The sequence below is a fragment of the Eublepharis macularius genome, chromosome 10 (assembly GCF_028583425.1).
Source record: "Eublepharis macularius isolate TG4126 chromosome 10, MPM_Emac_v1.0, whole genome shotgun sequence".
NCBI lineage: Eukaryota > Metazoa > Chordata > Lepidosauria > Squamata > Eublepharidae > Eublepharis > Eublepharis macularius.
In genome coordinates this window covers 60,506,564-60,519,865 of record NC_072799.1, presented here as the reverse complement: position 1 = coordinate 60,519,865, position 13,302 = coordinate 60,506,564, and the positions used below count along the sequence as shown (strand labels likewise).

Sequence of the window (13,302 nt, the reverse complement as noted above, 5' to 3'; positions counted from 1 at the left end):
AGTATGCAGAGAATTTTATTGTAAGTATTCAGTTATTCACACACACACAAAAATGGGAAATACAGAGTTGCTGGTCACAGTATTGTTAACTAACTGCCTGTAACTATACAATGTCAATGGAGTTATATTTGAGTACTGTACAGAACAGAATATTCTATGGGTCTTGCTGGTATTCTCAAAACTGGCTTTCAATCTTGCATTAAGACCCTGTTTACTTGGTACTAAAATTTACATAGAGTAGATCACAGCAATCATTTGCCTGTACAAACTGGAGGGTCTAGTTCGGAAAAGAAAATGTAAAATTCAGATTTGGAATGCCTTCAGTACTGTAATCCTGAATTTCTGGGTATCCTCACGCTGGTTTGTGTATAATTTTGGTCACCCACCCCCACCCCAATTTCCAGATTTCTGAGTCCATTGTTTCCTACTGGGGACTAGGGGATCTTTGGGTGTTTTTAGCACAAATGGCATCCATACTGCAAGGAACGAAGACCTCCCTCTACCCTAAATACCTCCCAAGGTTGACAAAGGAATTCCATTTTATGGGCCCCCGAACAAGGTGTCTCCAGCCATCCTGGTTTCCATTGTTTCCTATGCCATGCTTCCTCCAAGGCCTCCCCAACACATCAAACCTGGCCAGAACCACACTCTCTGACCAATTCACATTGCCTAGGAGAAGTCTGAGGGCCACACTACAAGTGACACCTGACACTAGTTGGACACTTGTCAGCTTCCCTCAAGTTTTGATGGGAAATGTAGGCATCCTGGTCTTGCAGCTTGGCTCTCCAACTGCTGTCCAATTGACTTTTCAACTGTCACTTGTCCAAGCTACCTACATTTCCCATCAAAACTTGAGGGAAGCTGACAAGTGTCCAACTAGTGTCAGGCATCACTTGTAGTTTGGCCCTGAGATAACTAGGGTTCTTGGCTAGGCCAGAGTTCTTGAGTTCTTCTGGCCTTGCTAGAGCATAGTAATATTTATATCAATTTTTTTTTCATTTTACTGGATCTAGCTCTGTGTTCTTAAATGGCACATTAATTTTAGATCTGACACACAGCATATACTGCACCCCCCCCCCATGTCTATTCCTCCCCAAAGGGGAACAATCTATCAGCTGCTTTTACTGCATTATCTTTAGTTTGTAATCCACTTTTTGTATCGTTTATAGTATATTTTGCCTTAGATGGTTTGCTGTTCACATTCTTCTCTAATTCTGTAATCCTAGTCCTATTGCTTTGTTCATAGGGTAGTTGCACTGTTTTATATCTTGTAATGCACCTTGAGCCTCAGTGAAAAGTGGACTATGAATTCAGTAAGTAAGTAAAATGATGCCTTCAATAACTTTTTATATCTCTAAATCAAATAGAGACATTTTATATTTGTAAACCAAATAGAGAGTTGAATAAGATTTTCAGGAGGCAGAGTATGCACCTTGGTAGCCCCTGGAAAATGTCTTGTATATTCTCTTTCTCAACAGAATAAATTTTGTAAGTAAGCAAAAAAAATGCTCATTAGCAAAAGGTGATTTCCCCACCCCACCCCCCGTGAATTCACATGACCCTGTTTGTGTTCCTGTTATACAGACATACTTAAATATTTACCAATTTCATTCCACTGACATACTTTCAGTCTTGGTGTGTCCTGGATGGACTGCCAGCTGATGCAATGAAATGCTGCTTATTATTGCTATTATTGCTATCGCTGTAATGTGCTTTATGTCTACTAGATACATTTTGGATATACAAATATTTTAAATAATTTTTTTGTTGTTGATCAATATACCTCGCTAAAAACAAATACCTAAAGATACCCCTGCCTAACTTCACATTCTGTATTGGAAAACAGTTTCAAGCATTTATTGTTACCAATAAACATTCACTACTGCAGCAATTTCTTTCTTCAAAGCTTTAAATGTTTTATCTAGTTTTTTTTTATATCTAAGAATATATCCTTTAACTTTATATGTCCAACTGAGCAAGCTTTCCTTCCTTTTTGATATGCTGGATTGCTATGGAATTTGGGCAAGGATTGGTTGTTTTAGATCTGCCGTAGTCTTTCAGATTTGGGATTCACGATAACATGAAAGTTCCCCTGTGCCTACCACAAATTTCAGCAATTTCTCAATCCAGAAAAAGTGCAGGATTGTGCCCATTACAAATGGACCTGAGATGAATGAATGAGTCAGCCTCCCTTTGCCAGGATGTCTTGGTTTTGTGGTCCCGGCAGAGCTGTGAGATTTGATTTAAAATGGAAATGATCCACCTTCTGTTGCGCTAACAGTATTTGACTTTCAAGAACTCACATATATTACCTTTGTGCTGAGAATATAGGAATAACATGTTTCTTTTATGACACTTCTACTATACCCTGTAGGAAACTCTTCCAGAAGAGATTTAAATAATTTTTGCTATAAAAATACATAAAATAAGTGCTATCTCATCGGGGATTTTATGGTGTATCAGAAGATATTATATCAATCTCCTCCGCGTTTGTCACTTTGGGTGATTGATTATAAATGGTGCTCCATAAAATACTGGTTATAATGGATTTCTTCAAGTGAGCCAAAGCAACAATGTACTTTTAAAAGAAAGCTCGAGTTTTAATTGGAGATTCATTTATAGCTTTCCCCCAAAGTCATAAATGCTAAAAGTTCTATGTTTCCAAGCACTATCTTCCAAACCTCTGATACACTGCCAGGTCTTACACTCACCATCTTCTTGTCTGTAGTACCACAGATTCTCTCACAAATAAGGTGATAGAATAAAGAGTGTTGTAATTGAGCTTCAAGGGTCAGGGTTGAGAGGGGAGCCTAGTGCATTAATTGAATAGGTCCCATGAACCCAGGGAGCAAAATATAGTATCAAAGAGAGCCAGTGTGTTATAGGGCTTAGAGTGTCAGGCCAGAATCTGGGGGATTCTGGTTCAGATCCCCACTCTGTCACAGAAGCTCAGTCATACAATGTCAGCCTAGCCTTTCTCACAGGTTAGTTGAATGATGTAAGCTGCTTTTGGTTTTCATTGGGAAGGAAGGAAGGAAGGAAGGAAGGAAGGAAGGAAGGAAGGAAGGAAGGAAGGAAGGAAGGAAGGAAGGAAAGAAAGAAAGAAAGAAAGAAAGAAAGAAAGAAAGAAAGAAAGAAAGAAAGAAAGAAAGAAAGAAAATAAATGCTCCATTCATCCAAGATGTATGCTTACAAGTCCTTCATGACCATGGTATATGTCCTTACATCATAACAAGCCAACAGAGATCAACCTACCCCATTCCAGATTCCAAGTGTATCTCAAGCACAAAGCAAGAACTTTGATGACACACCTGAGACAGGTGAGCCCAGCCTATACTCTATATGGAATTCTTGAAAAGGCTGTATATTATTTAGAAATCCAACATTTAGAAGCAGAGATGATAATACACTAACCTCCACTTACTCTCAGATGCACTTCACACTGAAGTTTTGGGGAGCAACATCGCTCTTTGAAACATTTTCTCCCAAAAAACTTTGATTCTCAAACCCTCAGCGCATACACGTCTGTTCCATGCAATGGAAAAAAGGAACCATGCCAGCTTGTTCAGAGACAATAGTTAAATCTTGGAGGAAAGAATTTAAATCCTCTCTCTTAAAATTATTGAGCAAACTACTCAGCTAGCATCAATACATTTACAAATTGAGGAAGCAATGTAATTATTGCTTTATTTCATAACTTGCTGTTACAAACTGCAGTCCAGTCCATTATTGATTCCCCACTCCCCGCCTGAAGCTGGCTGGGTGACCTTGGGTCAGTCACAGCTCTCAGAGCTCTCTCAGCCCCACCCACCGCACAGGGTGATTGCTGTGAGGATAATAATAACACACTTTGTAAACTGCTCTGAGTGGGTGTAGTTGTCCTAAAGGGCGGCATATCAATCAATCATCATCGTCGTCCTCATTATTTCTTCAGCCTGATCTAATCATGGGTATTTGCTTTAGATTGCCAATGGTCCTGTGCATTGGATGGAAATCTAGATACATTTCCTCTTCTCTTCCAATGTGAGGGCCATGCAAAGGATCTGTTTGCCTTTTGTGGCAACGTGACATAGTCAAATCTCTTGGGCTGCTTCCATCATGAAAGGGGTCACATTTATGACAGAAACGTTGATTGGAAATCTTTTAAAGTTGGAAGGGAAGCAGCAGGAAAATGATGGTTGTGATCAAGGGAATAATGGCCATGAACAGGCATGAAAAATATGCGAAGTGTGGAAAGAAGAGGGTTTTCCATGAACCCTCCAAGCTACACTTGTATTCAAAGCCGAATAGCAGAAAACCTGATGCAGAATAGTCCACAATTGTACAAGAACTCAGAAAATATTCAACATCAACATTCTTGGGATAGAACTTTTGGAAATAAAGTCATTTTTGTATTTGGGTACATTTGGGGTATTTGTGTTTACATTGTGACAAATTAAAGCGATATCCAGCAAGACAGAAACTCTAGTTCATGGCTGAAATTTTGACTGTAACTTCCTAAGGGGTAATTACTGGTATTTTCTCTTAAATGTGCCATGTCTCTTGATCTTGGGTATTCATTTACAGGATGGGGTGAGCAGGTTTTTAAAAGCTACCTGCTCCTTGTATGTGTCTTTCCATTTTCCTTGCAACTGCATGGTTTGAATAATAACTCCATAAAAATATTTCTAGAAAACCAAATGAAGAGCACAATGGACTGCCTGGAAGGATTTCCTTCCATCAAGTGAGACATTACTGCCCAGTGTAAGAAGACTAAATGAAAGAAAGTCCTTGGATCCCACTCATAGTCTTGTGGCTTTTTGTTATTATTACATGTTATTTGACTATTATTTCTGATATTTAAAATGAACTTTTCAGCCAACTCCTTGAACTCCTGCCTATTTTCCAAATGCATGTTTCAAAAAATTCAGAATCTAGTTACAAAAACATACAGTTTCACTTGCTAGCATAGAAGAGCAGGGGGGATGGATCAGGGTGGTCTTCCTATTGCTAGGAGAACTCTGCCATCTGCTGGATACCATTTTGCCTACAGTCTTGCGGACTATTAAAGGCACACACAGGCCTGGTGAAACTAAAGCATTTTAATGAGGCTGTCAATTACAGCATTTAGCAACCATCTTTAAATAACATTAATACAGTTTTTAAATTTTTGAATTTCCCTTTCATATTATATAACTGAATATTTTCCCACTAGATTGTAGCAAAGGCATTTACAAGCACGAGTAGTTGCTAAGTAGGAACAATAGCCTACTCACAGTAAATTACTGAGAAAACTTTCTTATGAACATCTTTTTCATGATGTTTGATTTCCTGGAGGTGCTTTTATGAAAGTTAGCCAAGGAAACACCTGCTACAGAATCTCTGGGCTCAGAGAAAACTCAGAGGATAAGAAAATAGTAAAAAGAAATCTCTAAACCCTTAACAGCCCAGTCCTAAACATGTTTCAAAGGTCCGATGAGTTGAAAGGGATGGATGATAAAGACTGATGCCTCCGGGCTGGTTCTTACAGCTTATGGTTAGGGCCAGCTATTCAACTGTGCTTATCTTAGTATGCTTTTTAAAATGTCAGTACTGGTTTAGTGCTAATCAACTTGTGTGTTTTTCATTTGATGGCTGCTCCATCAGGTTGCAACTTCCATGCATGGAAAGGTCATTAAAAACATACAGTCTATAGCATTTCGGTATCATCTGATGTTATTTCAGATACAATGTTTTTCCAAAGAATGAGTTCATGTGTTGCATAATAAAGTATAGCAACCGCAATTGATTCAACATCACGTGTGAACAACACTCTGAGATTATGCCTTTTGACAAGAATTAATTGTAGGAACGTTTTGTCTTTGATTTACACTGGCTGATACCTATTCACTGTAATTATGTCACATTTGAAAGCCATTTTGTGAATCCACTAACCTACTGACTGCAATGCATGGTGCATGCGTGTTAGAGAGAACTGCACCTCTGCTTGTCAATGTACTACATCAGTTCTAAAGTATTTGAGCATCTTTGTCACTTTAATGTTCTTTCCAGTCCTCTGTTCCTACTATCAGGAGCATCTTTTTGAAGTCATAATTAAGATGCCAACAAAAACCTCTAAGCTCAGGATCTCACCTGTTCTTTGAATTCTTTTTTGTATAACAAGTCTTACATTAACCAAGTTGCTTCTATATAGGTTTCAGGAAATCCCTGCCATACGGCATTAATACTTGCATATAAATATCCACATACAAAAGCCTTAACCCATACTTTCAACGCCATCTGTGGTCTTGCCCCTCCATCTCTCCATTCTCAGTCCATTCTTGATCACTTTCTGTGGCTTTCATTCTTCCAACGTCACTACACTCCGTTTTCTGACGGTCTTTGGTTCTGCCAAATGATTCTCCTCTTTTTAAGTATCATACAAGTATTTGGAAGCTTTCAGGGTTCCAGCAACAGATCCTTTCATTTCTTCTTTTCTGCCCTTTATGGCTGGATCTACTTGTCCTTACATCTACATGGTTCCATCTTCCTCCAGCTCTCTCCTCAAAACCCACCTTTCCCATCAAACCTTCAGCAAATTCCCTTAGTTCCCCTTTTCTACTAAAATGAGCCCTCCGGGCATGTAATTGAAATGAACGCACATTCGTCCTCTATTTATCTTTGCTTCCAACTCCCTTCCCTCCCTTTGTTGCCTACATCAAATTTTATATTTTACAGTTTTCAGGACAGGGACTTAGTCTTCTTGTATGGCACATTGAAGATCCTATACAAATAATAAGTACTCAAGGAGGTTCATTACTAAGGTTACCATCAACCTTCAGATGGGGCCTGGAAATGTCCTGGAATTACAACTGATCTCCAGACTATAGAAATCAGTTCCTCTGGAGAAAACGGTCGGACTCTACGGCATTGCATTCCATAGAGGTCCCTTCCCTCAACAAACACTGCTGTTCCCAGGCTTAACCCCAAAGTCTTCAGGAATTTCCCAATCCAGAGACAGCAACCCTATTTTTTTTTAATTTTTAATTTTATCATATTTGTATTCCGCCCTCCCCACAAGCAGGCTCAGGGCAGATAACTTCTAAATCCTCGAGGAAGCCATGTTTACATTATATGAGAATTACTAGAATTACTAGGATGGACAGCATGTAAGAGAGAGATTAACTAGCCCATACAGTAATGAAGGGTTTCATAAATGGAAATAATTATTCTTGTGACCAGGGCCTGAGTTTACTATTACCAATAAAGCAATACACAACATTGATTAGTAACATGATTTTGTATAATAAATTCAAACCCAAATCTCCTTAGTCCAACACAGTAAGTCTTTCCACTCAGTTATACCAACTGTTAGGTTATATTATATATTGTATTACCATTATTCAGCCTATATTGAAGCATCTGTATTGACTTATTGCCACACAGATAATGAGCCAATGAAATAGCAACAGCAGATGAGAAATTAACTGACAAGCCAAGGGGGGAAAAAACCACATAACCTGCTTCTCCAGGTTTTAGACTGCAACTGTAATGTGGCCTTTTTTTGGTCAACATCAAAGTAAGAGAAAGCTGAATTTTTAAAAAAATCTAAATCAGGAACCTGAGAATCAAAGGTAGCTGTCTTGTATATAACCTCGTTATCGTCCTGATACTACATACTGGCACAACAGATGAGGAAAAATGTAAATCATTAAAATATGCCTTTTGAATCAGAATAACTGAAGAGCTCTCATCCCACTGAGATTGCCAACAGCTGAGCATAGAGGTCAAAAGATCATCCCTTTCTACATGTTAGCTGGACCACCATTGAAGTCAGTAGGTTACCTCCCATTGTACAGAAAGATAATGTAGCCCCCTATCTGCTGGTGAATAGGGATCCAAGGACTACGTTGACTTTGGCCAAGTACCTCTCCACCATATTTTCCTTAAAGCAATAAAAGCTTCTTATCCGCTGCTCAAGATCACTGGATCAAAGGCGCTTGAAAGAAAAAGAAAGGAAGTGGGTAGGGAAATTCTCGCTGGCAGTGAAAATCTGTATTCATATCACAGATGGTGCATCCCCTCCTCAGATTACTTCATTGATTGCCAATCCCTTTCCTTATCCAACACAAATCCCTTATAAGGCTTCAAATTTCCATCCTTATTTTCAAAACAGGCCTGCCCATGATGACCTCCTACTTAACCATTTCTAGCCATTTATCTCTCGCAGCAGCGCATCTCAGAATCCCTGACTTTCATAGTGCTGGAACTCCCTTTCAAACCCTTCATCAAAACCCTTTTTCTCTAGGTGGCCCTTGCCCAGTCTTGGGGTTCAAATCCAACTGTAATGGCTAAATTCTTGCAGCTTCATTCTCCCACATCTCTTCTTTTTCTCATGGGCCTTGCCCTTCTTCCCATCCCAGCTATCCCTTTTCTGTTCTTCTGTTGTCTTACTTTAGATTCAGAGGAGTCGGCCATGTTAGTCTGGAGTCACAAAATAGTAAAGAGTCCAGTAGCATCTTTAAGACTAACCAACTTTATTGTAGCATAAGCTTTCAAGAATCACAGTTCTCTTCATGAGATGCATCTGATGAAGAGAACTGTGGCTCTCAAAAGCTTATGCTACCATTAAATTGGTTAGTCTTAAAGGTGCTACTGGACTTTTTACTATTTTACTTTAGATTGTAAGTTCTTTGAGGCAGAGATTGGAATTTTTGCTTATTGCATAAAACACCAGGTACATGGACAGTGACGTACACCTATTATTACCAGCCCCTTTTGTGTAGCCGTACCACCTATCTGTGTTTATCAAACTCAGATTCCATCTACCATCTTGGAGAAGGATAACTGTGGTTACCACATCTACGTATTAACTGGTGTGAAACTGTGATCCAAAGTATTGGTGCATGTTTATTTCCCTATAAAAATAATCTTATTCCTTTTTGTTTTATTCTATTTTCATAATGGCTTTATTTATTCACTTTTATCGTCAGTGGTTTAATATTTATTATTTCTTATGCTTCCAAAACAGATATCAGTAGTGCCATATTATAAGCCTATATATTCTTCAACTCTTGTCAGTACTTGATTTTTAGAAAAAGACACCAGACCCAACATGCCTCAGAATCAATCATCCCTGCCCTAAACCTAAAAGGGTGAAACTAGAAAAGTTTACTGCACATGGTCAGAGGCCCTCTCTTCTTAATGTCATGTGCAGTTGTTCTAGTGTTCTATGCTTTGAAACTGAAAACAGGCTTGAAGATGATAAACTCCTGTTGCCATCTGTCCTGCTATCCTGGTGAAGGCTGGATCACCAAGGAGTTCTGCTGTACCTTACAAATTAACAATTTCATTGTTCTTTGAACCTCCTTAGGCAGGAACCTATTTTATCACATGCATGAAGTTAATTCTGTTGATGAGGCAGGCTTGGATATATTTTTTTTAAAAAGGTTCATACCACAGTTCAAATTTTAGTCTTTAAAATACTGTTGGGCTCCTGGTTGGTTTTACTAGTCTTTTGGAACCTGCCTCTACATGTTATTCATTCCCATTACAGAAAACTGTGTTTTGCAATCAAATCTCTAATTCTGTAAATGTTCAGGATGGCTTTGAGATAAAGGTGGGCACATCCCCCTTCATCGAGAAACAGAATTTGACAACCTTGGAATCAGCCCTTGCAAAAAAACACCAGTGTAAGTGACCTACAATCCAGATGCATTCCTTTAAAGTCAGCATGACAAATTGCAGTTCTAATCATCTTAGCTGGCAGTGACTTCCTACTCAGGTGATCACCTCAATATGTTCTCCTTTCCTGTTCTTTTAATTTTTTTAAGTACTACACCTTTACACTATATTCCTGCGACACAGTGTCTTCATTCCCTGTTATTTCAGCATAAACCAACAGCAATTAGTCGGTAGCAACAAGAACGACAACACGTTTTCTTTTTACTAAAAATGGTGCAAGGATTAAAATCCCAGTTCTAATAAAGTTCTATTACATGTCTTGTTTTACCTCCACTAACAAGATCATTTTGAAACATGCAAGGACTGGAGATCGTTAATCCAAACAAACATGCAATAAAGACATCATCACTTCTTGGTTTATTTAAAAGAGAAAAAATGATCACTGCTTTCAGTTTAGTAGTGCCAGCCATGACTGTTCATCATTTTGCTAAGCCTATCTCCCAATAGAGATGTGCATTCCAGATGAGTAAATTGACTTGATTTTATCATGACATTATTTTAGCTAGTTGGCCCTTACAATCTTAGCATTGTACCTATTGAACTTCTTTGCAAAACCTTTGGAACCGTACAAAAGAGGAATGCCAGCTGAGAGAAGGGACCTATGTCACATGGGCATACTGTATAAGCTTTAAAATCATCCGGATCTATGTCATGCCAGCCTGTTATTCCAGCGAAGCAATGCTCCCTGCAAAAGAGATATCACTCCGAGACAAAAGTGGTGCCATTCTTCCCCAGAATTCAAGATTTATTCTGTGCTCAGTGCCCAAATCAGTTGCTTTCTTCCAAAAATTAAAGAAGAGCTCCTTAAAGTACTATGATTTACTGGGGAAGGGACAGAACAGTGTAATTCTAACATGGAGAATTGCAAAAGGAAAATGGCTGATCAGTGTCATGCAGCTATTGCTGCTTAGACCCAACAATCCACTTACAGCTATTTTGCTGCTTCCCTGAGCATCCTCTTGTCATGTGCCCTTTACTAAGCCAAAAGAGGCCTGAGGGTTGAGATTGCCTGGGGGAATCTCCTCTTTAGCATAAGGCTTCTGACCAATTGTGATTTCTGGGATTTATAGAAACACATCTATGGGCAAGCTTGGTATATGGTTCTGTGCCATGTGCACCAGGAGTACATGATCCACAGGGCTTCCAAATTCTCTCCCCCTCCTACTTTTCCCACTTCAGTTCCTTTTATATCTATGCCTGGAATAAACAGTACCCTATAATACAAAGTGCAGTCTCAATATGCCTTCACAACAGTACTCAGAGGAATCCAGTCCCAGACAACTCTCCTGTTTTGAAAAGATAAAGAGACGTACGGCCAGCAGATCTCTAGTGATTGGGCAAGATGGAAAGATATGCTTCAGTGTCTCGGGATGGAGAACGTACAGCTGCCAATGTCCCCCTGTCCAGAAACAGTGGGATGGAAAACATGGTCTGATCGCCTCTTTTAGCAAGGGAAAGAGTTCTTGTCCCCAGCTGATTCCTGCAGCTCAAGAGAATAGATTCTGTTCCCATAAGCCACTATCCCAACAGAAGGAGTCAGGGGTAGAATCCAATCCCATTTGCAATAAGCAAGTGTGCCTCACCCCCCACACCCTCAGCAGAGCCCATCTGGGCCAAAGATATGGAGCAGGGTGGAGTCCTTCCTACACCACCACCAGTCACTGCTGCAGCCAGTCTTATGTAATACATTGAAGACCAAGAGTGATATCTGTGGAAGTCTGGTCAATTTGCAGAGCTACCTGTACAGTCTGGGTATCTAGGAGTGGGAGGGGATGCTGGAGCAGAGAAGGGCACAGTGAGCAAGCTATGGAAATACAGCAGGAATACAGCAGAGCCCATGTAGCAGGAGGGGCGCGTCCTCCATCGCTGAATGTCCTCACCCCGCCCCCAAACCCCTTCAGCTTCTCTGGATGAGTTAAATGCCAAAGTCATGACTGCCACCCCCTCCGCACGCGCGCACACACACACTTCCCTTTGCTTAATGCAAAAGTGCCCCAGTTTGCCACCCCACCTCTGCCATTCCGAGGAGCCAAAAAAACCAGCCAAAAGGGTTTGAATAAACTGAACGTTCATGACTTACAAGCATTGGTGACAGCAAAGCTGTTGGCCACTTCCAGATTGTCGATGTGCGGTGACAGACGGAACTGCGAAGTGGAAAATTGGACCATCCCTACTCGAAATGCGCTGTATTCCTGATCGGCTCCCCTGGGGAAGAGCCCCCCTGTAGGACGACAAACAGACATAAAAACAGAACAAGAGACACACAGAGAGAGGACATCAGTGTGGTAGGCTCGGCGGGGGGCAGTGCTAGTCCTACCAAGGCAAAAAAAAGCCCTTCATTCATGAGCCCTGGAGCTTGCCTCAAATAACAGCAACCTCCAGTCTCGTTGATCTAAAGGTTGAGCCTTGTCCTCCTTAAAATCTCAGGCACAGGCAGCTCCCCAGAGAAAGTATGCTGTGATGGGGCGGGGGGGGGGGGCACAGTCTCTGGAAAGCCGAGCACGCTGCCTTCGTTCCTCACGTTAAGGGGCGATCCAGCTCCATTCAGATCAATGGGAGTTTTATTTCAGCGGGATGTGGACTGCACCTTGGCCAGCGTCATCCAGGCACTAGTTACGGCAGCGCGATGGTTTTAAACGACTCACGCCGGTCAGTGGAAAGGGGCTGCCTTCCCAGGGAAGGGGCAGAGAAAACCCGAGGCCATTCGAAGGCAACGGGAGAGAAGGGAGGCACATCGCATCCATTCGCCCCGGCAGAAACGATTCCCTTTTCGGGCGTCGTGCCAGGAAGACGCCAGTTGAAGCTGAAAGAGGCGGCCTGACCCAGTCTATGGTGCCTCTCGGCAAACAAGATCTGTGAGCATTTTGTGGAGGGGCAGCGAGAGATCCGCTGTACAGAGGACACTCACCTATTTGTATGCCGTTTGAGTAGACCCCCCAGATGAGTGCCCACACCAAAGGAGCCAGGAAGAGAGAAATCTGCCGAATCTTTTGCATTGCCATGAAAAGTAGCGCATCCACAAAGCCACGGAATATTCCTTCCTTCGCTTCTCCTGGCGCCGCCGACCCTCCTCTTCTCCCTCCTTTCCCTGCCTTGTTTCTCGCTCGGCAAATTAGATCCTCCGCATATTGGGCGAGCGGCTGAAGGACCCAAGCTGGAAAGTCGCCCTAGGCAGGAAAACCCTTTGGCCCGCTGCTGCAGTGGTCCCCAGGCCAGCCCAAGGAAGAACGAGGCGGCTCGGCTGCCGTTGTCAATGCCGCGCTTGTGGTCCCGCCGCTCCGGTACATCCAGCTCCCTCGCAAGCAGCCACACACATGCACCCGTCTCTCGCTCACACACACACTCACTCACACACACTCACGCGCGCACACACCACACTCACACACAGGCAGGCGAGGACCCGGCGTGCGCGTGCGTCGCCGCCGTCCCTGTGCGCGCCCCCGCCCCCTGCTCGCCCGCCCTGCGCAGGCCGCCCAGCGCGCGCCCCCGCGCCTTTGCAACGGGACTGGCGCCTTGGACTTGACCGTTCAGCTAATCAGGGGGGGGGGGGCGGGCGGGCGCTCGCCGTGTTCAGCACCGCGGACAGCGCAGCGGCAGCGC

At 42.1% G+C, this 13,302-nt stretch overlaps 1 protein-coding gene across 3 annotated transcripts in view; it reads right to left on the bottom strand.

The window, feature by feature from the left end:
* GRIA2 (glutamate ionotropic receptor AMPA type subunit 2) overlaps nucleotides 1-12,704 on the bottom strand; it is a 106,801-nt gene extending 94,097 nt beyond the window's left edge. For 2 of the 3 annotated variants that reach the window (XM_054989573.1, XM_054989574.1), the window contains exons 1-2: nucleotides 12,611-12,704; nucleotides 11,783-11,923 (exon numbers count right to left, since the gene is read on the bottom strand). In XM_054989573.1, the coding sequence (XP_054845548.1) occupies nucleotides 11,783-11,923; nucleotides 12,611-12,704 (235 nt within the window). The remainder of the gene's footprint in view (nucleotides 1-11,782; nucleotides 11,924-12,610) is intronic. The other variant, XM_054989572.1, reaches the window with a different exon arrangement.
* Between the last annotated feature and the right edge of the window lie 598 nt (nucleotides 12,705-13,302).